At 36.0% G+C, this 26456-nt stretch overlaps 1 protein-coding gene across 7 annotated transcripts in view; it reads left to right on the top strand.

Moving 5' to 3' along the window:
• The window catches only part of KMT2E (lysine methyltransferase 2E (inactive)), a 91208-nt gene that overhangs the window by 59657 nt on the left and 5095 nt on the right, over positions 1–26456 (top strand). For 4 of the 7 annotated variants that reach the window (XM_086396956.1, XM_086396957.1, XM_086396958.1 and 1 more), the window contains 11 exons: positions 697–814; positions 1821–1930; positions 6452–6716; positions 8260–8358; positions 18547–18711; positions 19028–19336; positions 22823–23077; positions 23229–23373; positions 24030–24280; positions 24654–24710; positions 24854–25417. In XM_086396956.1, coding sequence (XP_086253082.1) covers positions 697–814; positions 1821–1930; positions 6452–6716; positions 8260–8358; positions 18547–18711; positions 19028–19336; positions 22823–23077; positions 23229–23373; positions 24030–24280; positions 24654–24710; positions 24854–25417 — 2338 coding nt within the window. Of the gene's footprint in view, positions 1–696; positions 815–1820; positions 1931–6451; positions 6717–8259; positions 8359–18546; positions 18712–19027; positions 19337–22822; positions 23078–23228; positions 23374–24029; positions 24281–24653; positions 24711–24853; positions 25418–26270; positions 26390–26456 lie in introns of all 7 variants that reach the window. The other 3 variants (XR_015162700.1, XR_015162699.1, XR_015162701.1) reach the window with 2 other exon arrangements.

Here is a 26456-nt window from a genome sequence, read left to right as displayed (position 1 = left end):
GAGGAACCCTTTCCATCTAGGATTGCTAGAACCTGCAAAGACCATTGGTGACCATGTCCTTCTTTTATCAGAGTATGTTAGATTTGGTCTTACTTTATTGTCACCACTTTCAGCTCTGGCTTTCTTGGTACTGGAAGGACTTTGGAGGCCTCTTCTATCATTTGTGATTTGGGGAATGGGAATTGATGTGATCTTATGATAGCCATTGCATCCCTGAGGTCTGGAAGTATTTTTCTCTCTCTAGGGAAATAACATTCTCAACCTATATACTATAATTATTTAAGTATTTTGTATTGTTATAACTTGTATTACTTATGAAAGATACACAAGAATCTTTCCCTTTTACTTAACAGATTTGATCTGAAACAGTGCTGTGACTCAAACACTTAAATGGAGTGATAGGAACTTTAATGGCATCTCATTATGAATCCTTATGTAAAAGCAGTAGTCATTCCCTTTCTATCATTGTTTGTAAATTTGAATTCCCACCTTGAACTAATTAATTTTCTTTGGCTTAGGTAAGGTTATAGGAGCAGGTAAAAATCATATTAGCATGAATTAGCCTAGTGGTTACGAATGAATTCTGGTATCAGATTGCCTGTATTCAAATCTTGGCCTCCCTACTTAATATGAGTCTTTTAGAAATTTCTTAAATTCAAAATGTTAATAGTTTATAATGTATTTCTTTTTTTGTAGACCATACCCTTTTGTTTTATTCTATTCTAAATTTCATGGCCTAGAAATGTGTGTTGATGCAAGGACTTTTGGGAATGAAGCTCGGTTCATCAGGCGTTCTTGTACACCCAATGCAGAGGTTAGCATACATAAATCCTTTGGGGAGGCAGGGGTAGGGAATGTGTGGAATCTGAGTATTAAATTAAGCACAGAAGTCTGGTGGCCAGAAAAGATCAACAGTTTGTATCCATTGATGCATTTTCTAGTGCCTAGCGTCTTTCCATTACAAAAATTAAGATGATACTGGCTGTGAGGTCTTCAGTTACTTTACATATTGAAGAAATAGTGATGTTCATTCTAAGAGAAAATATTGGACTTCTCTGTTCTGGAAGCTCTATGAGTCAAATATATGCTCTGATTTGATCAAAGTTGATGACAAAGCTGAAAGCTAAAGTTGATTTTATATGTGCTTCTCTAAAGTTTTTTTTTTTTTAATTGTGATTTAGAAGTGGTATATAAAATATTTCTGGTTTGTTTTTTTCTCATACCAAAATAAACATTTTATAGTTTCATAATGTTACAGTTAAGAGTGTAGGGTTTAAAGCCAGACTTGTAGGTTCATGTCTTCTATTTGACTTAACTAGCTTTGTATCCTTATCTGTGCTTCAGTTTTATCTGTAAAAAGATGTTATGTGGACTAAAGGATTTAATGCGTGTCTACGTACCTGGAACAGTGTGTACCGTAGAAAAGTATAGTGTTAAACTGTTCTAACTGTTTACTTATAAACTGTATCATTACTTCTTTTCATTAAATCAAAGATGCCATCAGTTGTAAAACTCTCATTCAGAGATGTTAAAAGATGAAAAAATGTGCATCATAGAACTGATGAAATAGAGTATTTTCATTTTGATGCTACTTGAGCCTGTATCAAACTTGCATTGATGTATACCTCCTTCCCAGTTGATAATCACTGATTTATGTACAAGTCTTATAATTAATAGTGTATTTTCCATGTTGTATTTTGAATTACTTTGAAAAGAATAGTTTTCAAAATTGCAAGATGAAATGCTCCTAAAGGTAGAAAATAATTTATAGAGATACAAAACTACTTCTGGAAATATAAAATTATTCTTTTAACTAACAGGTGAGGCATGAAATTGAAGATGGAACCATACATCTTTATATTTATTCTATACAAAGTATTCCAAAGGGAACCGAAATTACTATTGCCTTTGATTTTGACTATGGGAATTGGTAAGTTCAAGTCTGTTGTTCTGAAATAATTTCTGAATGTCCCTATAAAAATATAGGTATTGTCATTACTTTTACAGCATTTTATTTTTACTTACCATTAGGCAATTTAAAATACTTGGAAACAAACATTTTGGTATCAGCTTCCATTATAGCATGGTTGCTTAACTCTTCTAAGTTTTTCTTTTTTATTTATTTATTCTAAAAAATAAAATTTTATTCTAAAATTCTAAATTTTCTTATTTATTGTTGTTATATAATGCTTATAGTATAATAATTTGTAATTCTAATTCAGCAATACTGACATTGTTTAAGAATTTTTTCCTTTTCTTTCTTGTATTTTAGGTAGGGTGTGCAATTTTAGTCATTCAGTTAATTTGGTTAATCAATAGAAATGGATGATTTCACTTTTTGCCCCTCAAAAGAAAAGAAAAATTGTGCCAAATTTTCTTTGCAATATAAATTGAAAGGGTTTGTGGAGATCCTGCAAGGAAACTCTGAGAACTATTGTTCTGAAACACTAGGGGGTAAGAAAAGTTAATTCTGAGTATAAAAACTTCAATTTAAATTTTCAAAAAGCTTACTGTAAAAAATAATAATACACAGGTCCATGTAGGGAGTTCCCTGGTAACCTAGTGGTTAGGATTCTGGGCTTTAACTGCCATGGCCTGGGTTCAGTCCCTGTTCAAGGAACGGAGATCCTGCAAGCTGTGTGAACCCCCCCAAAAAAGTCCATGTGCCTACTTTCCAAATTAAGAAAACAAAACACTGTCCACTGAAGGCCCTCATGTTTAGCAGCCAGATTGCATTTCTATTCCCTCTTTCACTAGAGATAACTGCCACCTTTAATTTGGTGAGTTTAATGTTTTTACAATGTCTTTAGATGTCCCTAAATAGTAACCAGTAATTTTGTATGTTTTAAAAATTTATGTAAGTTACAATCTGTATTATTTTGCATTTATCTTTTCTCATTCATTACTTTTCATGAGATTCAGTTCTTTTGTTATGTGTAGCTCTAGTTCATTACTTTCACTGCTGATGTTATTTATCCATTCCACCATTGGTGGACCTTTAGACTTACAAAAAATGCTGCATGTGTACATGTTCTCCCCATGATAGGCACCTGGAGGTAGAATGTGTTCGGTTGTAGAATGTGTCCAAACTCAGTTTTTACCAGATACGGATGAATGACCAGTTTATATTCCCATAGCTTTACTTCCTTGCAGCACTTCTTTACTGTACAACTTAATCAAAGTTAATCCATGTAGTATCTTTAAAAGTTTGTGTGGTATCTATTTTACATGGAGACATTTTTAATGCCCATTACGTTATCTGTCAGTGAAATCTCTGTTTCTTCAGTATGCATCTCTACTTGATTGTTGGAGTCAGATTTATCCTGATAACTAAAGTATTTGCTTTTTGGCTCTTTCTCCCCACCCCCACTCTGCCCCAAGGTTAAATTTCCCAATTTAGCATAATGGATCTTTACTCATTGCTTTGAGAGACTCTTCCCGTAGTGGGTAAAAACACAAGCTTTTTATAATATGGCTCTCTGGTTTCAAATCCTAGCTCAGTGACTTGTATTAGTTACATAACCTTGAACCAGTTTCGTCATCTTTCTGCCTCATTACCTCATTATGAGAATAACACCACCTTACAGGAATGTTTAGAAGAATAAGTTAACACATATAAAAGGTTTCAAACAGTTCCTGGTACAGAATAAGTGCTGAATAAATATTACCTGTTGCCATTGTTACTATTTGCAGTTCTATTATCCTAAAATCACAAAGAAAATACCCAGAAAGAGTTAGTTTCTATTAATACCTGATTTGGAGAGTCAAAGCGTAGAGCATAATGTTTGAATTGTATCCTTGATTCACAGAATTAGGCAGTTTGATATGTATCTTTCTACCAGTGTTGATCACTGATCAGTGCAAAGAAATAGAGAAGAACAATAGAATGGGAAAGACTAGAGATCTCTTCAAGAAAATTAGAGATACCAAGGAAACATTTCCTGCAAAGTTGGGCTCAAAAAAGGACAGAGATGGTATGGATCTAATAAAAGCAGAAGATATTAAGAAGAGGTGGCAAGAATACACAGAAGAACTGTACAAAAAAATCTTCATGACCCAGATAATCACGATGGTGTGATCGGTCACCTAGAGCCAGATATCCTGGAATGCGAACTGAAGTGGGCCTTAGAAAGCATCACTGTAAACAAAGCTAGTGGAGGTGATAGAGTTCCAGTTGAGTTATTTCAGATCCTAAAAGATGATGCTGTGAAAGTGCTGCACTCAATATGCCAGCAAATGTGGAAAACTCAGCAGTGGCCACAAGACTGGAAAAGGTCCGTTTTCATTCCAATCCCAAAAAAAGGCAATGCCAGAGAATGCTCAAACTACCGCACAATTGCATTCATCTCACATGCTAGTAAAGTACTGCTCAAAATTCTCCAGGGCAGGATTCAACAGTACATGAACCATGAATTTCAGATGTTCAGGCTAGTTTTAGAAAAGTCAGAGGAATCAGAAATCAAGTTGCCAACATCCATTGGATCATGGAAAAAGCAAGAGAGTTCCAGAAAAACATCTATTTTTGCTTTATTGACTATGCCAAAGTCATTGACTGTGTGGATAACAGTAAACTGTGGAGAATTCTGAAAGCCATGGGAATACCAGACCACCTGACCTGCCTCTTGAGAAATCTGTATGCAGGTCAGGAAGCAACAGTTAGAACTGAACATGAAACAACAGACTGGTTCCAAATAGAGAAAGGAGTACGTCAAGGCTGTATATTGTCACTCTGCTTATTTAACTTACATGCAGAATACATCATGAGAAACACTGGGCTGGATGAAGCACAAGCTGGAATCAAGATTGCCGGGAGAAATATCAATAACCTCAGATATGCAGATGACACCACCCTTATCACAGAAAGTGAAGAAGAACTAAAGAGCCTCTTGATGAGAGTGAAAGAGGAGACTGAAAAAGTTGGCTTAAAGCTCAGCATTCAGAAAACTTAAGATCATGACATCCGGTCCCATCACTTCATGGCAAATAGATGGGGAAACCATGGCAGACTTTATTTTCTCGGGCTTCAAAATCACTGCAGATGGTGGCTGCAGCCATGAAATTAAAAGATGCTTACTCCTTGGAAGAAAAGTTATGACCAACCTAGACAGCATATTAAAAAGCGGGGACATTACTTTGCCAACAAAGGTCTGTCTGGTCAAGTCTATGGTTTTTTCAGTGGTCATGTATGGATGTGAGAGTTGGATTATAAAGAATGCTTAGTACCGAAGAATTGATGCTTTTGAACTGTGGTGTTGAAGAAGACTCTTGAGACCCTTGGACTGCAAGGAGTTCCAATCAGTCCATCCTAAAGGAAATCAGTCCTGAATATTCATTGGAAGGATTGATGTTGAAGCTGAAACTCCAATACTTAGGCTACCTGATGTGAAAAACTGACTCTTTGGAAAAGACCCTGATGCTGGGAAAATTTGAAGGCAGGAGAAGGGGATGACAGAGGATAAGATGATTGGATGGCATCACTGACTTGATGGACATGAGTTTGAGTAAACTCGGGGAATTGGTGATGGACAGGGAGGCCTGGTGTGCTGCAGTCCATGGGGTCGCAAAGAGTCAGACACAACTGAGCAACTGAACTGAACTGGTGTTGAACATGAAATGAGCAGGATTATTAGAAATTTGGAAGAGTAAATTATTTTTTATTGTGCTGCTGCTAAGTCACTTCAGTTGTGTCCAATTCTGTGCAACCCCATAGACGGCAGCCCACCAGGCTTTGGTCTTTGGACTCAGACAGACATGTCTTTGGACTCAGACAGACATGTATTTGAATGTTTTCCCTAGTACTTAATGTGTGACTTTGGACAAGATAAAACTAACCCTCTGAGTTTTAATCTCATCTCTAAAATAGGAGTAATAATTATCACTGCCTGAAGATAAGAGAATGCAATTATGTTTCAAGCTTCCATTTATTTGAAAGAGGGAATACTTAAGGGCAAAAGGAATTAAGACTCAATTTTTTATCAAGGTAGCTTTTTAAAGAACTCTGGTTATTGAAATCATTCCTTTAAGTATAAAACAAACTAGTTAAGGTTTGATATTTACCTAGCATTTTTTAATTTAAGTCAGATTTAGAGTATTTTATCATTTTCCGCATATATATTTTATAACACACTGAAGTAAACTTTTTTTTTTTTTGGCCTTGATATAAGCCATGGTATCATTTTACTTAAAAAAAACTCAGTTTTAGCTTACAGTTTTGTTTTTTTCCTTCTATAAACCATCACTGGTGATCCTTATGATTGGTTCTTCTAATTATTATATTGGTTTTATGAAAAAATAAAATTTATTTTGTCATAGTTACCAGGGATGAAAATTAGTGAAAAGGAGTGCTTACAATCAGTAATAGCATAGAGTTTTGTAGAGATACAGCTTAAGATGGATTAGAAAATTTTACAGTTTATGTCTTGAATAAATATTTAAGTGATTTTCTTTCCAGTAAGTACAAGGTGGATTGTGCATGCCTCAAAGAAAATTCAGAGTGCCCTGTTCTGAAACGTAGTTCTGAATCCACGGAGAACATCAATAGCGGTTATGAGACCAGAAGGAAGAAAGGCAAAAAAGAAAAGGATATTTCAAAAGAAAAAGACACACAAAATCAGAATATTACTCTGGATTGTGAAGGAACAACGAACAAAATGAAGAGCCCAGAAACTAAACAGAGAAAGCTTTCTCCACTGAGACTATCAGTATCAAATAATCAGGTATGGAATTTTATTATTTTAGGACTAACTGGGTTTTTTTTTTTTTTTTTTTTAACATTTTAGTTATGTATTTTATTTTTGCTTGTACTGAGTCTTTGTTGATAAGTGCAGGCTTTCTCTAGTTATGAGGAGTGGGAGCTACTCTTCATTGTGGTGCATGGGCTTCCCCTTGCAGTGGCTTTTCTTTTTGTGGAGCATTGGTTCTAGGCAAACAGGCTCAGTAGTTGTGGCCTGGGGGGGCTCTAGAGCACAGACTCCAGTAGTTGTGGTACCTGGGGTTAGTCGCTCCACGGCATGTGGAATCTTCCCGGACCAGGGATCAAACCTGTGTCCTCTGCATTGGCAGGCAGTTTGTTATCCACTGTACCACCAGGGAAGTTCTCTACTGACTCTTGATGATAGAAATTAATGGAAGAAAATTAATTTGTGATATTTTAAACTTTTTTAATGTAAAATGGCTTAAAATTAAGTTCATTCTATTATTTAAGGAAGTATACTTATAAACATAAAACACAGATTCTGCTAGAATTTGTACAATATTTGTTAAACTATTAAGGAACAACTCACACAGGAAATCCTTGTAGAATTGAATATAAGATTTTTCTAAGACTGAGTAATTTAAACATTTTTTCCAGATGACACTGTTCTTATGTTTATAATAAATGTTCTTATTTATTAAGAACTCTAAAACTTAAGCCATAATGTTTTTTTTAATTTGGAACATGCATGCATGTGTGCATGCTAAGTCACTTCAGTCGTGTCTGAGTCTCTGCGACCCTAGGGATTGTAGCCCGCCAGGCTCCTCTGTCCATAGGATTCTCTAGGCACGAATACTGGAGTGGGCTGCCATTCCCTCCTCCAGGGGATCTTCCTGACCCAGAGATCAAACCCCTGTCTCTTAGGTCTCCTGCATTGGCTAGCAGGAAGTAGGTTCTTTATAGCTAGCGCCACATGGGAAGCCCAATATTCGGGACATAATGAAGTAAATTCTGTAAGTGTGACATAAGATTTTTGAGAGGAAATTCTCTTAGAAATATGTAAGATAAATTTGGGGAAAGAGTTTGGCCTATTCTTCTGCTTCACCAGGAAGTATTTTGTTATATGCCGTCTAAACAAGTGGAAAGACCTTTTAAATGTGAAGATTAAGTAAGATTTTATTTATCTCCAGTGTCTTATTTTCATAAGTTTCCCTTAAGTTTTAAATTGAACAGATATTTACTGAGCACTTGGTATTTGTAGGCACTAGGTTTTGTGAAATAATATATATGTTTATGTGTTGGGAAGAATATAAACCTCAGGCTTTGTGGTCTCTATAGATAAAATAATATTATTGACTAGAATTTTTAAAAACAACATTATTTGATTGCAGGATTTTTAAAAGTTTCCTGAATTAAGAAACCAGTTATAAATTTCTGAAATGAATTTAAGAACAATTTTTATGTTTAATTAGTTCAGGATGAAAGTTATTTAAAATACATTGTTCAGTGTCTGTAGTTTGTAGATGGAGGAGTAGATTCTTAAAGCAGTTATTTCCATCTTTCAGGAACCAGATTTTATTGATGATATAGAAGAAAAAACTCCCATCAGCAATGAGGTAGAAATGGAGTCTGAGGAACAGATTGCAGAGAGGAAAAGGAAGATGGTAAGTTGGAAGGCCAGTAGCAGCTTCACGCTGTCACTTGTGTTTAGTGACATTGTTCTTCCCAGAGTACTTGTTGCTGCCTTTAGGTGGGCCTTTACCTTGTTCTTTGAAATTAGCAAACAGGATGGTGTCACGGAGCATTTCTCTTTGGCTTTGTCATTACCATTCAAGTAACTTCCACTAATCTTTTGTATTTTTACTGTATATTCACTAGACAATTTAGAATTTGTAACATTTATGAAATACTTTTAACATTTTTGAAGCAGTGTACTGTTAATAAATTTTAATGCCAGAATTACTGTTCAAATGTTTTTCATTATTTAACTAAATGTATTTTTTCTCTTCATAATTTAATGTAAAACAGAAATGGAGTTTAAAAGATAATAGCACTAACATGATTTATGCAAAAAGATACTGGCAACTGCTATTTCTGTATCTCATGCTGCTATCATAAAATAAGGTTTTCATTAAAAAAAGTTTGGCATTTATACTCCTTGTATTATTTATTTGCAAATACCTGTATAAAAACTAGATCAAGATATTTTCTTAAAAATCCATGGTAATTTAGCAATTGATAAAATGTCTAGGCCAGTTAAGAAAATATTGTGGTATAGTTTGCCTTAAGATTTGAAAATGTCTTTATCTATCAACTGATGATCTTGGTGTGGGTTTTCCCCACTCCCTTTTTATATGCTTCCTCATTTCCTGTTTCAGTGATCTTCATGTTGTGTTTCATGGACTCTCAAGTGTCACTGTACTTAGTGGTAGTATCTTTGGATTTTGGTCATTTGTAGGCCTGCTTAATGTAACTGTTTTGTTGCCTTGATGGTCATTACTCTAACATTGATGTATTGTTGATATTCAAAACTGCAAAAGCGATGCCAAACTGTTCCACAGCCTCAGGGTTTCAGAAGCACTGCTCTGATAGGACAAGGGTAGTGTTAGGAATAGGAGAGAAGGAAAACAGGAGAAAAAATATTGGTGGTTGCATATAAAGAAAAAGGAGTTTTACCTCTACCTAGAGAAATTATCTTGACCCTTTTCAAAGATTCAGTTACATCTAATAAATTACTTGTACCTACCCCAAATACCTATGGCCCTTTTTTGACTTGATTTTCAATATTGGCCTATTTCACTCCACAATTGTCATAGCTTTGTCTTTGTAATAATCCTGGAGAAGCTTTTAGAAGATCACTTTATGCTATAACTGGTTTCTGTTTGAGGCATGTGTCTGGTAAAAATATGGCTTTAAAGGATATAACAGTGCTTGGGGACAGTCGGGGTGGGGATGGGGGCTGGAGATAGGCAATGGGGAAAGGGAAAAAAAAGAAACTCAAACCTGGAGATTTGTTATATAACTCTGGGGCTGATTTAAAAATACTTTCTTCTTTTAGTATTGCACAAGTTAGGGAAACCCATAACATCCTCATTTTCAGATCCCAGTAGAAAATACAAATGCCTTTTATTGAACATGATGGAACTTTAAACAGGCAGATAAAAATGCTTTCTTGGGAATCCATTTTTGTCCTGATTTTGTCTACTAGTATGGTATATTGACAAATGAATACTTCATGTTTTTATATGTATTTTAGCATACTAATTTTAATATCAGTATTTTTCATAGGAATAAACAAATGTCAGTATTTAGAATTTGGTATTTTGAAGGGGTGTGAAATTTTTTTATTGAAGTATAGTTGATGTACAGTGTTACATAAGCTACAGGTATGTAATATAGTGATTCATAATTTTTAAATGTTAAACTCCATTTATAGTTATTATAGAACATTGGCTATATTCCCTGTGTTGTACATTATATCCTTATAGCTTATTTTATACCTAGCAGTTTGTACCTCTCAATCCCCTACCATTATATTTCCCCACCTCCTCCTCTTCTCTCCCCACTGGTAACTACTAGTTTGTTTTTTATATCTGTGAGTCTGCTTTTTTCTTGTATTCACCAGTTGTATTTTTTAGATTCCACATATAAGTGATAACATAACAGTATTTGTTTTCCTCTGACTTATTTCACTTAGCATAATATCCTCCAAGTCCATTCATGTTGCTATAAATGGTGAATTTTCATTTTTTATGGGTGAGTAGTATTCCATTCGGAGAAGGCAATGGCACCCCACCCTAGTACTCTTGCCTGGAAAATCCCATGGACGGAGGAGCCTGATGGGCTGCAGTCCATGGGGTCGCGAAAAGTCGGACATGACTGAGCGACTTCACTTTCACTTTTCACTTTCACGCATTGGAGAAGGAAATGGCAACCCACTCCAGTGTTCTTGCCTGGAGAATCCCAGGGATGGGGGAGCCTGGTGGGCTGCCGTCTATGGGGTCGCACAGAGTCGGACACGACTGAAGCGACTTAGCAGCAGCAGCAGCAGTATTCCATTGATGTGTGTATGCCTGTGCATATATCTATATCACATCTTTATCCATTCATCTGTTGATGGACACTTAGGTTCATTTTGTATCTTGACAATTATAAATAATGCTGCTATGAACATTGGGGTACATGTATCTTTTCAAATTAGTGGTTTTGTTTCCTTTAAATACTGAGAAGTAGAATTGCTGGATCATAGTTTTAATTTTTTGAGGAACCTCCGTACTGCTTTCCTTAGTGACTGCACCAATTTACATTCCCACCAACAGTGTATGAGAATTCCCTTTTGTCATACATAACAGTGTGACAGTCCATGGAATTCTTTGGCCCAGAGTACTGGAGTGGGTAGCCTTTCCCTTCTCCAGGGGATCTTGCCAACCCATGGATCGAACCCAGGTCTGTTGTATTGCAGGCAGATTCTTTATCCGCTAAGCCACAAGGGAAGCCTGAGAATACTGGAGTGGGTAGCCTATCCCTTTTCCAGAGGATCTTCTAGAGTTCCCTTTTGAAATAAGTTCATTTAAAATCCTTGGCTCTGTAACCTGTAGCCTTCAAAGTCACTGTAATGTTGTTTGTTGTAATTTCAATATTTGCCTTGATGTTTTAAGTATAGAATTTTTGCTATACTCAAATGAGAATGCAAAAGCATGCATCTTAAGAATTTATAAGCAGCCATGACCCCCCAAGTATTATTATTTGTAGTATATTGTGAAATATTTTGCTTAGAAAAGTTTGCTTAGAAAATGCTAATCAGCCTTTATTAATTTACACACTCCCCTGATAGCTCAGTTGGTAAAGAATCTGCCTGCAATGCAGGAGATCCTGGTTCGATTCCTGGGTCAGGAAGATCTGCTGGAAAAGGGATAGGCTACCCACTCCTATATTCTCAGGCTTCCCTTATGGCTTAGTGGATAAAGAATCCGCCTGCAATACAAGAGACCTGGGTTTGATCCCTGGGTTGGGAAGATCCCCTGGAAAAGGGAAAGGCTACCCACTCCAGTATTCTGGCCTGGAGAATTCAATGGACTGTATAGTCCATGGGGTCCTAAAGAGTAGGACACAACTGAGTGACTTTCACTTTCTTCATAGTCTAGTGTTTGTCTTTTATACTAGGTTATAGGCTAGGTTATCATCACTAATTAGAAAGATAGGTCAACTCCTGAAAAACTTAGGTCAATCTCATTTAAATTTTCTCCTGGACAGAACAGACTTTAAATCATTATAATAGGAGATACCAGTCCTCATGAGATTGGGGTATAAAAAGAGTCAGACTTTCCTCCCCTATAAGTACCATGTAATAACCAAATTCAAATATACTTCAGCCTATCCTTTTGTAGTACAGCTTGAACCATATGAAATTTTTGAGGATAGTTTTTAGTTACATAAATGGCAGTTCCATACAATATTAGTATGTTGCTTAATATTCGTATGTTGCTTAATATTAGTATGTTGCTTGGTCTCCAAAAATAGCACCAGTGTCTTTATGTATTTTGGTTGCTACTTAAGACAATGTCTCTGCCTTCAACAGTTATAGTGCAGCAGGAAGTGTGGTAAAGGAGATACAAGACTGGTGACTTACGGCTGGAGGGTTCAGAGGCCATTTTATGAACTAGGTAGAATTTACAATGGACCTTATGATGTTTAGTGAATAAGTACAGATTAGTTTGTGGCTCAATTGTGTGGAATTGAATGGGTGGTTATTTCTCTAGGGGAAATAGCCTGGAGGTGGTTATGTGATAAATCACATTTGGCTGGAATTTGCAGGCTGGTTTTTTGGGTGAGGTGTGGGGAAGGATATAGGGTAATAAGATTGGTTGGTTGTAGATCATATGAAATGCTGAATGATTAAGATTTTATGGAAGAATATTCAAATCATTATATGTCCAGGATAGGAAGCCATTCTTTTATTAACAGTTTCCTTTTTCCTTCATTATGGTTTGTCCCATCCCCGCCCTTTAAGAATTTATTACCTGCTTACAAAAGCTAACTTGTGGTTAAATGGTGTAGAACTGAACAGATGGTTATTAGACATTTTCTCTTGAGCAAGAGATACTTCTTTGTCAGTGGGTTGAAACTGACTTGGGAGGATCTTACAGTGATCCTGCTGCTGCTGCTGCTAAGTCACTTCAGTAGTGTCCGACTCTGCGCGACCCCAGAGACGACAGCCCACCAGGCTCCCCCGTCCCTGGGATTCTCCAGGCAAGAACACTGGAGTGGGTTGCCATCTCCTTCTCCAACAGTGATCCTAGTTAAGCTGAAATACAGTGGGTTAAAATACAGTAAGTTGTACTTCATCTGGTTGCTTATACTTACCTGGTTCTAAAACTGGGACTACTGAATAGACTCCCCCAGTTCCTTGGTAGTTGAGTTTAGGTGGTCATAACCTTGTGAAAGGTTAAGTGTATAGAAGGGGGTTTGATATTGGGAAGCTCACCTTATTTTGATGAACTAACAGGTGATAAAAACTATAAAACTTTTGAAAGGTTTAAATTAAAAAGGAGGTTTACTTCCCCTCTTCTGCCCCATTTATAATTAAAAGAAAAGAACCTCCTTTATATATAGTATCTTCTAATATTGTTTTCAAAATAATTTTTTACAACCTTATGGAAAGACTGTACCTTGGGAATAGTCTGGATAATATTTGATGACTCTTTGCGACTCCATGGACTATACAGTCCATGGAATTCTCCAGGCCAGAATACTGGAGTGGGTAGCCTTTCCCTTCTCCAGGGGATTTTCCCAACCCAGGAATTGAACTGAAGTCTCCTGCATTGCAGGTGGATTCTTTACCAGCTTAGCCACCAGGGAAGCCCAAGAATACTGGAGTGGGTAGCCTATCCCTTCTCCAGCAGATCTTCCTGATCCAGGAGTCAAACCAGGGTCTCCTGCATTGCAGGCGGATTCTTTACCAGCGAAACCTGTGGTTCCAGTGGTCTTCACACTTAGGAGGAGAGAAATTTGAGACCAACAAAGGGTATGAAAGAATAGTCACCTAGGTGTGAAGTTCTTGAACCTATTAAGCATTTAGGACAATCTAAAATTAACTGTGTATCACTAAAATAAAAATTGCATAAGGGCAAGGATTTGTAGTTTTATTCATTGTCACAGCCATAGCTTCTAGGGAATAAAAGATGTCTGCTTTTGTAAAAGTAGGTGGTCAATAAATGAGCTAAACACTAAATGTTCCTGGCTGCCATTTGAAGAAAGCTATATAGGTAGGCCCATGAGTGTGAACTAAGTGAAGCTTCCTTATAGTCCAGGCAGTGCCCTGGAGGTCTTACCAGGATGCAGGATTCCCCAGTTTTCTCAATATTGATCTTCCACATCAAAAAGTATTCCGTGGATGTTTTGTGAAAGAGCTTTGTGGCTAGTTGAGTTTAGTAAACAATCTACCTTGTCCCCAACTTGGAGATTTCCAGTATACGTGGTGTGTTTAAATGCTGTTGAGAAATTCTGTTTGTCAGCATTTCCTAAATTTGTATTAACACACCCTTGCAATTTGTTTTGGTGTTGACACCTTTGTCATACCACAAGTTTTCATTCCATAGAAAAAACACACTCAGAAAACAGTGCTCTGTAGAATCCATGCTCTTACTAATGCCTCCAGGAAGTGACTTGGTTTAGATCACTTTAGAAGATGTAAAAGGATTTCTAATAATAAATAGTAAAATATAAGCAGGGTAAATCTGCCAGAAAAGTCATCTGACATGTATTGTTCATTTCATTTTTCTCTCCTCACAACATTAATGCTGATTACTAGTTTTAATTTTCTAAGGTCCCATTTTCTCTCATTACTGTTAAGGAATTATATCTTCAAATATGAATAGTCAGTGGGTAACTAATCACAGTATTGAATAGCAAAAAGGAACCTATTTATTTGTATAGGTTTTCTGTTCATACAAAATGAGGATATGCAGCTTCAGCTGCCTTAATTAAATCAAGATTTCCAAAATCTTGCTTAAAGATTTCATTACATGCCTTCAAATAATAGTGATATACGTGGTTTATATACTGTTTATAGTGTGTATATAGTGTATATACAGTACAAAAATTTGGATGTTATATGCTGAGCACCACCTAAAGTACTGGTGAACAAAGAAGGCAAGGGTCCTATTCTGGAGCAGCTTTCATGGAGGATGGGGTATAAGGAAAAACATCAAACAAGAAACAGCACTGTGAGATTAAAGTAAATCATGTGGTAGAGAAGAAACGGAGATATTCTTATGGAACAGTTTTATTGGTAAGCAATAATCTTACCATTTAAAAAAAATTAGTTTCTAATTCCTTTTTGAAAGGATAAGGGAAGTTATTTGAATAAAGTGTGAAAGTGTTAGTCATTCAGTTGTGTCCAAGTCTTTGCAACCCCATGGACTGTAGCCTGCCGCGCTCCTCTCACCATGGAATTCTCCAGGCAAGAATACTGGTGTGGGTAGCCATTCATGTCTCCCGAGGATCTGCCCAGCACAGGGATCAAACCCGCATCTCCTGCATTGCAGGCAGATTCTTTACTGTCTGAGCCACCAGAGAAGCCCTTAGTTGAGTAAGAAGTCTTTTCATTTCTCTATTTCAAGATTGTAATAGAGTAATTTGGCAGGTTGGCCCTGCCATTTCCCTTTCCTTTAAAAGGCAACTTTGTTGTTTTAAAGAGCTACTTCCTACTTGGTGGCAAGGTAAAAAAAGAAAAAAGTACACCACAAGTACCTAAATGTCTTCATTTTCTGTATCCTTCTTAATTCTTACATCCTACTAGCAGATTTCCTTCCAAAGATACTGTAAGGCGTCTGCAGTGCATAAACTTATTTTCACTCTGCTTCAAATTACCAAATGTCTCTAATTGTAGTGAATTTTAATGGTTTACTCAGTTTATAGTTTCACTGTGATATTGTATACAACTTTAATTCATCTTCTTTATTATGTAATTCTTGAACTATATGGACTTTAGGCTTTCACCATTTGTTGAATAGGGGGCTTAGACAAGAAGATCTCTGTAACCTGTTCCAAGTACAAAGTTACGTGATTCCAAATTACAGTTGTCCTCCAATGTGTTTACACTGAAGTAAACACTTAAGTGTTTACACTTAGTGAAGCACTAAGTTGGAATAAAAATTCTCACTAAACCCATTCCTTAAATGATTAAAATCCTATAAAGGGATATTATTAAGCAGACTTTCTTACAAAGTTTTCTGCTGACAAAAACTACTCTTTATGCTTTACTGTAAAGTGCATAAACTGAGAAATAAGTCATAAAAGTCATCTGTAGATCTCATCAGAGATCTCTCATAGTTTACTTTAGCACCTAACCCTCCAGCAATAACAGTGTGTCAATTCAACCCTGTCTGATTCTGATTCTATATCAGGGTCTAACAATTGCCAAGCTCACAGAGAATAAAAATGACTTTTTGAGGTCTCAGCAGTCATTGGCTTGGAAAGTCTGGATAATTTAACAACCACATCCTAGTGGTAGACTCACATGACAAGTATTACCTAAACTACATCAAGCCCTGATGTTAGGGGCTATAGACAGTCTGCTGGGGCTAATTAAGACTCCTAATTTCTAGTCCCCTGTACAAACAGCTATAATTATCTCAAGTAACGTATAAAACTTTATTTTTCAGTTAGATCTATAAAGTGGATGGTAAATTTTCAGTCATTAGATACTGTATATCTGGTTGTGTGTCAGTGTATTAAATTCTTGAATATACAAGCTGAATGACATGTGGAGTTTAAAAGTAGATTAGTAACTTTTTTTTTTTCACATAATCAAAGGTATGTTTACATTTTCTAATGTGTGTTTTTTAAGACAAAGCTAGGTTAAAGCTATTAGGATAGCTGTTTAGTGCTTTCAGTTAATAGTTGAAGTAACTATAGGAAGAGTTATGCTTTTTATGTAATATGTCAGTGGTTGGTAATTGGGAAGAAGAGAAAATCAGAAGCCAGGAAACTTGGATAACAATTATGGTTCTGCCTTTTAGAAATTCACTTAATATACATGGGCTTTGGTTTCTTCAGCAGTGTAGACTGATTATTTTTAAGATCCTGACTAGCTCAAAAAAATTGAATCATCTTTAAATAAAGGATTTTGCTTTACTGTCAGTTATATTTGTTCAATTTTTAAATGAATGAATTTTGTCTTTACACCAAATAATTTTATCTCTCTTACTCTAAAACAAGTGAAAAATGGATTATGTCAAAGACACTGCTTTTTGCATAAATTCATATTTATCTTAGAAAACCTTGAATAATTGTGGATTAGAAAATACCTTTTTTGGGTGCCTGGCTCGTGGGTAAATTATTTTACATATAAAATGATCCTTGCTAAGACTAGTCTGTTTCTTTTGGAAAAGTATACTTTTCTTAGATTTATTTTTAAATGTATAAGCGCAATAATGAACCCCGTCTCTTTCTACCCACTCCCATTCAACAGGTGAAGCAATTATGAAAATCACATTTTTCAGCTACTCCAGACTTCTAAGTTTAGGGTTTAGAAAAGTCCTAATATATGGAGAAAGGATTTTTATAGAGAGCCATAGATGAATGGCGGTTGAGTAAAGTGTGAGTTATAAGACTTGAGAGACATGAATTAGCTGAAGAATGCAGCTTTGAAACTTCCAGTAAAAAGATAATCTTTTGCCTGTGTTCTTTATTTTAGTGTCTTATTAACCATTCCAGACCAAGAAAGCTAAAGATGCAGATATCTGTCCATGAACAAGTAACCTTACCTCTTTGGATCTCAGTTCCTTACCTGTAAAAGAGGGTGAGGATAACGCATTTATAAGGCCAACACATTTGCAGTATGGTAGTTTGTTTTACCATCTGAGCCACCAGTGAAGCCCTTAACTAATTAGAAAGTTCTCAGAGGGGTTTTGTTTATATATTTCCCTTATCAAGTATAATAAAGGAAAAAAAAATACAGGAAAGAGTTAATAGTTTCCTTAGTGTAGGTGTTTTGATGCTTGAATATCTGCTAATTACTCCAACTCTAAAGCTCCAATGTTGAGATGATCATGCAGCCAGATCTTGAGTTACTGATCTTTCCTATGTCAATGACGACAAAGAAAGACAAATGGATCTGAACCTCAGGACCTGGTTTTCTTCATTTGGAGAACTGGACAGTTGATTGACCTGCTTCTTGTTTCTGGTTGAAACGGGAAGCATTTACCAGGCCCACTGGGCAAGGCTCTGGGTCTTGCTTTTAATGCTCTCTCTCCAAAGAGAACTGATGCTCAAAGGAATTTGTGCTGTTCCCCAGTCTGCCCTGGGAAGAGTAGAAGGTAGAGGAATGCCTTATAGGAATTATAATGGAAGACAAGAGAACCGAAATAGAAATAATAAATAGCACTTATGGAATGCCTACCATTTTTCAAGTAAGGTTGGAAAACTTCTTAGAGATTTTATATTTGAACTCATTAACAATTCAGTGAAGTATTGTTACCCACCCAGGGTTGTTATGTTGCCTGGGGTCATGGATAGAGTCATGATTTTAACCCCAGTCTTCACCCCACAATATCCTGCTATGACGTATCAATATATTCACTTCTTATATTTATATGAATTTAACTCTCAACATATTACCTTAGGAATTTTGATCTTTATGAAATACATTTGTAATGACAGGGTTTACCAAGATGTTCAGAATTCTCAGAAATGAACATAAATGTTTTTTTATCCCTTATTTACCATCAGTTGAAGTGTTTTGCTAACACAATCATAGAAATTTTTTTTTTAATTTGCTATGAACATTTGGATTTTGAATTTTCTTCAGAGAAATATTTATTATGTCTCTTAAAATTTAAATTTCACAGACAAGAGAAGAAAGGAAAATGGAAGCAATTCTGCAGGCTTTTGCCAGACTTGAAAAAAGAGAGAAGAGAAGAGAACAAGCTTTGGAAAGAATCAGCACAGCCAAAACTGAAGTTAAAACTGAATGTAAAGATGCACAGACTGTCAGTGATGCTGAAGTTATTCAGGTATTACTTTTCAGGTCTACTTTTATTTTTACACTTAACCACTTTCTAATAAAATCTTCTCAAACAATTACATCTCTAAAGAATTTTTGATGCGATATTAGCCTTTCAACAGCATTTTTCAAATCCTTTGAGAACTTGGGCTTCAGATATGAGACTTGCTTCATTTTTGAGTAAGGGAATTTTTATGTCAATTTACAGTATTCATAAAGAAATTTGAGGAAGTTCGCTTCTAAAGCAGATTGATACCATTAGATTTCAGCTACTATCTTTTATAAACATGGTATTCAAAGTTCCATTCTTCTGTATTTTGAATTAGGAACAAGCAAAAGAAGAAACTGCTAGCAAGCCAACCCCAGCCAAAGTAAATAGAACTAAACAGAGAAAAAGTTTTTCTCGGAGCAGGACTCACATTGGACAGCAGCGTCGGAGACACAGGACTGTCAGTATGTGTTCGGATATCCAACCGTCTTCTCCTGACATCGAAGTTACCTCACAACAAAACGATGTGGAAAATACTGTACTTGCAATAGAACCAGAAACTGAAACTGCACTAACAGAAATAATTACTGAAAATGAAGTTCCAGTACTTAATAAATGTCCAACAAAGTACCCTAAAACAAAGAAGGTATGATTTTTAATGAACGTGAAGAACTGTTGTCTGAATGTAAAACTGTTGTCTAACAAGTTCCCATGATGTTACATGTATTCATGTTTTAGGAATTAAGGCTATAACATTTCATAAGGAACAGACTGATAGTTATTTTTAAAGTCATAGTTTTTATCCTTCTAAACATTTTAAAGAGAATTGTAAAAATACAAAAATATTTGATATATTGACTTCTTTTTGGTATTACAATTATGATTTCTAATGATTTCCTTTTGCCTACTTTATGTACTTAAACTAAATTTCTCAGAAATGACTGGTTTGAGACGTTATCTTTTCTTTATATATATAATATATAAATAAATTTTGTGGTATATAGGTAATTACAAGAATTAAATGTTAAATTGATTTTCATAGAATGTACTAAGGATGTGGAAATGTATAAAGGGTAGTTTTAATTTTGTTGGAATATAGTTGATTTACAATGCTGTGTTAGTTTCAAATGAACAGCAAAGTGACTCATTCATTCATTCAAGATCCTTTTCTCATATAGAGTATCACAGAATATTGAGTTTCCTGTGCTATACTGTAGGTCCTTGTTGTCTGTTTTATGTACAGACAATCTGTATACACAGACACAGTAGTGTGTGTATTCATCACAGCTTCTGATTTATGCCCCCCACCACTGGCTTAGATGGTAAAGAATCTGCCTGCAATGCAGGAGGCCTAGGTTCAATCCCTGGGTCAGGAAAACCCCCTGGAGAAGAAAACGGCAACCCAATCCATTCTTCTTGCCTGGGAAATCCCTTGGGCAGAGGAGCCTGGCAGGCTACAGTCCATGGGGTCGCAGAGTTGGACATGATTGAGGAACTAACACCTCCTCCCCATCCGTAACCATTTTGTTTGTTTTCAATTCAGTATCTGTAAATCTGTTTTGTAAATAAGTTCATTTGTTTTTTTAGATTCCACATGAGTGACAACACATGATATTTGTCTCTCTGTGACTGACTTCACTTAGTATGATAATCTCTAGATCCATCCATGTTACTGCAGGCATTATTTCATTCTTTTTTATGGTTGAGTAAATACTCCATCGTGTGTGTGTGTGTGTATGTGTGTGTACACACACATCTTTAACCATTCAACGGACATGAGGCTGTTTCCATGTCTTGGCTGTTGTAAATAGTGCTATGAACATTGGGGTACATGTATCCTTTCTGATTAGTTTTCTGCAGTTATATGCTCAGGAGTGGGATTGAAGGGTCATATGGTAGCTCTGTTTCTAGGTTTTTAAGGAATCTCCATAGTGATTGTACCAATTTATATTCTCACCAACTTTGTAGGAAGGTTCCAGGAAGGGTAGTTTTACATCAACTTATTAATAAAAATCTTTCAAAAACTGTCAGTCAGTTTTAATAAAGCAATTGAGGGAAATAGTTCACTGAGATCCACCACCTGGAGCTTTATAGTAACCTCAGAAATAACATACCACCATTATGAAGCTTTGTTTTACTCCCATTCTGAGTATAGTGGATTGGAGCGGAATACCAAAGTGGTAATCCTTAGGCTCTTTGGGGAGTGGGGTAGATCATAAATGAATCCTTGTTATATTGTTTACAACAAAATACTTTGAAACCCAATTTATCTCCTTTTTGTTCTTACCAAATTCAATATAGTTTATAGGTACTATGAAACCATGAGAAATAATTTAGTAAATGTAGTAAAAACCTAGTTTGAATCTGCAAGTATACTGTAATGGCTGGATGGAGGTAAGAGCTAAAATTAGAGCTCTGATTTGAAGTCTGTACTCACATTTTTGCACTTTGGATCCTGAACAAACAAGCCAGTACTTACTTTTGAAAATGACCATTATTTTTCCCACTTTGGAAGGACAAAAAGTAACTGCAAATTTTCTTTATAATTTGGATTAGTGAGGAAGAAAACAGATTCATGTTTCAAAGTAAAAGCTATCTTTGGGAGTTCTCTAGCCGTTCTGAGCTCTCACTGCTGAGGGCCCAGGTTCAATCCCTAGTCATAAGCCATGTGGTGCAGAAAAAAAAAAACTACTTTCTTGATGACAAATTATGACTTAAACCCTGCCCTTTAATTATTAGACTGCTGTGGGGCTAGAGATTTTATCTCCTGGTCTGAGATACAGATTCCTATATCCTGATATTGTTAAAAAAAAAAAAAAAAAACCTTTCCCCCACAGGTTTTGCTTACAATATATACTATTATTTTAAACAACATACTGTTTGACAAGAGTAGCAAATGATCCTGGATTCCCATAATGTAAAAGCGTCCTTCATTTAGTACACAGCGCTTACTCTGTGCCAGGTACTGTAAGAAGAGCTTTGGTTATTTAATTATTTTAATAATAACCCTACGTGTAGAGCTAGTTTCTATTATAACCGTTCTTTTATATAGGTCAGGATTAAGATGGAAAAAAGTTACATAACTTGCTCGAGGTCATGGTGTAAGTGGCAGTCTGGTTGCAGAATCCCAAGTGCTTTAGCACTGCGGTTCTTTTTCTTTTTCCCCCACAAAGTCCCCCAGCAAAGTCTTTTGCTGTTATTAATCTCTGTTCAGTCTTACCCTGATTTAGCACTGCATTCTGTTGCCTGTCCTAGAAAGGAAGTTTAAATACATGGAAAAAGAGAGAGAGAAAAGATGCCAAAATGCTTATCGTGATTATTTCTAGAAGTGAGGATGTGGGTAGATATTATTTAATGTGTGTGTTTCTGTATGTGTGAGAATGTATGTTTAAATACATATACACTAGTTTTTCTACATATTTTTTATTATGAATGGTATTTGTAGAAAATAACTAGATAGAAAAGACATAAATGCCCACACAGCAAAGAAAATGTGCTTATGCTGACAAACTGGAATCCTTATTTTCATGACCATTAAACCTGAACTTTACTAGTTTTTTGTTTTTTAAAGAAGGTGAGGGTATTCAGATATATTCATATAGCCAGTAAAGACTGAATTATTATGTACAGTGTAGATCCAAAAACTTCAACAGAATTAAAAGAAATTTGTGAATTTTCAAAGCATGGGAACTTAATACTAAAAAGATTTCAAACCCGATAAATCAACAGTGATTGTCAATGCCAACAGCTTTAAAAGAAAAATCACATGCACTGGGGTAGCCAGGGTAAAGAGCACTGCCTCATGTCTGACAGACATTTTCCACATAATACAGAAGCGGTAACAAACCTAACTTTAGAATTTGTTGTTTTTAAGGTGGTATTGAGGTGTCCTAGATTTTTACTATTTTATAAAAATATTCATAGAAGTATTACTGTGTAAAAAATTTTAGTAATAAGAGTGGATAACCAAGGAAATGCAGAATAACTTATATTGACTTTTTGAACATTGTATATGAGTGATTTAAATTAATCATTTTAGATAATATGTCAGTTTTCAACTTGCTGTTCAAATACTGTATAGGATGAACTGTATAATTACATATATAGTGATCCAAATTTTGTTTCTGCCTAGCACTTGGTCAGTGAATGGTTAAGTGAGAAGAATGAGAAGACAGGAAAACCTTCAGACAGCCTTTCAGAGAGGCCGCTGCGCATAACTACAGATCCTGAAGTGCTAGCTACACAGCTCAATTCTTTGCCAGGTCTCACTTACAGTCCACATGTATACTCTACTCCTAAGCACTATATTAGATTCACTTCACCATTCCTTTCGGAAAAAAGGAGAAGAAAAGAACCTCCTGAAAACATATCTGGCTCATGCAAGAAGGTAAACTTTTCTTTGGATATGAAAATCTAGTATGAGCCAATGCCATTCTCATTCCATACTACCATTCTTGGGAGTGAAATACTTTGGGAATTGGCTGTACCTTTATAGCTGCAAACTGACTTCTGTTTACTTATTATTTTGTGTATTTCAGCGGTGGTTGAAACAAGCTCTGGAAGAGGAAAACTCAGCAATTTTACATAGATTTAATTCGCCCTGTCAAGAAAGATCCAGAAGTCCTACAGTCAATGGTGAAAATAAAAGTCCACTACTATTAAATGATAGCTGTTCCCTTCCAGGTAGAACTTCTTTTCAGTGTTGTTTTAGTGTGGAGAATGTAGCAGGATGTATTTGGCATACACACATATATAAATAAAATATATATGCATATTTATTCTAATTATTATGTACCTCACAAAAGCAGCACAGATTCTTTACCATCTGAGGTACCAGGGAAGCCCAAAAGTAGCACATTGTTTATATATATATATATATATATATATATATATATATATATATTCCCCCCCCCCTTTTCTGCCTCCAACATTTTGGATGAAGATAGATATACACATGAAAACTATAATTTGCAGTACCATGTATGTTGGGGCTTATGGTTGAATTTTGGGCCTGGTTAGCCATCTGTTTTTCAGATTCAAAAGGACTCTTAGAAATCAGTTAAATTAACAGCTATACTTCCAAGATTTCTTGGCAACCTCTAGGCCTGTAAGCCTTCTGGCAAGATAATGCTTGGTACTGGTGAAATTGGGGGGAGGGAAATGGGGGTGAGTAAAGATTGCTTCATGTTAGTATTATTATCTTTAAAAACCTTCAAATTTAGTTTTGGGATGAAAACCATCATGATGATGATTGTCAATGTTTTGTGCTTTCCCAGAATGTATTACAGATTGTAGCAAATGTTAGCAGTATAATTTATAATTTATTATTTTACCAACAGATTTAACTACACCACTGAAAAAACGAAGACTTTATCAGTTGCTAGATTCTGCTTACTCAGAAACCTCCACACCTACTCCTTCACCATATGCTACACCAACTCACACAGATATTACTCCTACAGACCCATCATTTTCCACTCCTCCACGGATAAAGTCAGATGATGAAGCTTGTAGAAATGGTTATAAGCCCATATATTCACCAGTTACCCCAGTAACTCCTGGCACACCAGGAAATACCATGCACTTTGAGGTGAGAAACTTACATGGCAAAAACAAGAGCCCATGGGGACGGGGTTTCTTTAATAGCTTTTCTCTCCTTTTAATAAATAGTGTAACCTTTAATAATAGTTTCTAAGGAACTAAGTGAAAACTTTGAACATCCATTTATGTGAATTTAAACTTTTTTTTAATTCAAATGAACATAACTTTCATTTTATTGATCTACAGAAGTCAGACTAAATACCTGTATATCAAACTGACTTTAAAGCCAACTATAAAGACAATAGAAATAAAAAAGTTTAAAACCAAAGTGTGTGTAGTAGTTTCTCTTAAGTTTTCATTTCTGTAAATATGGGTTTAGTTATATATTTTAATTTTCAATTCTGCTTCTGTCTTTTATGCAGAATATTTCTTCCCCAGAAAGTTCTCCAGAAATTAAGAGACGCACTTATAGTCAAGAGGTAAGGAGATATTAAGAAAGATTTTTTAAATTGGTGGCTTTTTTCTTAGTATCATTATTTTGCTTAAATTATTGGTAGTTTTAATGTAAGTAGCTTCCAAATGTGATTATTTGTGTAATTTTTTTTTTAAATTCTGTAAACAGGGATATGACAGATCGTCAACCATGTTAACGTTGGGGCCTTTTAGAAATTCTAACTTAACTGAACTGGGTCTGCAAGAAATAAAGACTATTGGCTATGGCAGCCCTAGGAGTAGGACTGAAATCAGCAGGCAGTGCCCTGGAGAAAAGGAACCGGTGTCAGATCTTCAACTGGGACTCGATGCAGTTGAGCAGACCGCCTTACATAAAACCATGGAAGCAGCTGCACACGACAGGACTGAGGCTGCCAGCCAGCTGGAGGCTGCTCACTCGGGGCGGGGCCCTCTGTATTCCTCCTGGGTAAAGAGTCCTGAGAGAACAGGCGTTAACTTCTCAGTAAATTCCAACTTGAGGGACCTGACACCCTCACATCAGTTGGAGGTTGGAGGCGGCTTCCGAATAAGTGAGTCAAAGTGCCTGATGCAGGATGATACTAGAGGCATGTTTATGGAAACACCCGTGTTTTGTACTTCAGAAGATGGGCTTGTATCTGGTTTCGGACGGACTGTTAATGACAATTTGATCGACGGAAGTTGCACACCCCAGAATCCACCACAAAAGAAAAAGGTTACAAATTTAACAATTTATAGTCCTTTTAATAGTGTTTTATTCATACTACTACTGAGGGTAATTAATAGTTATGTATTATGTAAGGCATTCATACTTTAGTCATATTAAATTATTGATGGTGTACATTTTTAAACCTTTTGTCAGTGCTCCACTGACTAGATATTGTTTGCAGAGAACTAAATTATAAGGATCATGATTTCAGAGATCAAAAACTCAAGGTGATTACTTCACTTTGAGTAACTTTTAAAAAAAAACCACTTCCCAACCAAATAAATGGAACTGAGTACTATGTCTTCTTGGTGGTTTCATCACTAAGTCGTGTCCGACTCTTGCGACCCCATGGACTACGGTCCTGTAGTAGCTTGTAGCCTGCCAGGCTCCTCTGTCCAGGGGATTCTCCAGGCAAGATTATTGGAGTGGGTTGCTGTTTCCTTCTCCAGGGGATCTTCCTGACCCAGGGATTGAACCTGGTCTCCTGCACTGCAGGCAGATTGTTTTACCCACTGAACTATGAGGGAAGCCCCATTTGTGTTATTACCCTTATTTTACATAGAACATGAGGCCCTAAATGGAAGAAATGGCCTCTTTCCTCATCAGTAATATCTATAGTATTTTTAGGCCACGGATATAAAAGTATTTTGAAAAGTACTGTACTAAGAAATTAAGTATTATATAAGTAAATAGTTCCCTGATTTACCACCATTATTTGGTTGGCAGACCTACTGAAACAATAAGAATGCCTTATTTCAGAGCAGTGGGAGAAACTACAACACGTATTTATTTGTTAATAGGCTTATTGCTTTTCAAGTCAAAGAATTTTAGTGATGTGTGCTTTTAATTTTTATAACAGAGTCCAGTTGGCAACTTTGTGGGAAGCAATATAGTATAGTGGAAAGAGCACGGGCTTTCAAGTAAGACCTAGGTTCGAATCCCGGCTCCAACACTCACCAGCTGTGTGACCTTGAGTGAGTGAGTTACTCAATTTCCTCATCTGTAAAATGGGGATGATAATATATACCTATTTCATAGGGTTGTT

The sequence above is a fragment of the Bos grunniens genome, chromosome 4, assembly GCF_055505025.1.
Source record: "Bos grunniens cultivar Pamir isolate PY7600 chromosome 4, Bosgru_T2T1.0, whole genome shotgun sequence".
NCBI classification, from domain to species: domain Eukaryota; kingdom Metazoa; phylum Chordata; class Mammalia; order Artiodactyla; family Bovidae; genus Bos; species Bos grunniens.
The sequence above is the reverse complement of the archived record's forward strand: the minus strand, read 5'-3'. Positions and strand labels throughout refer to the sequence as shown.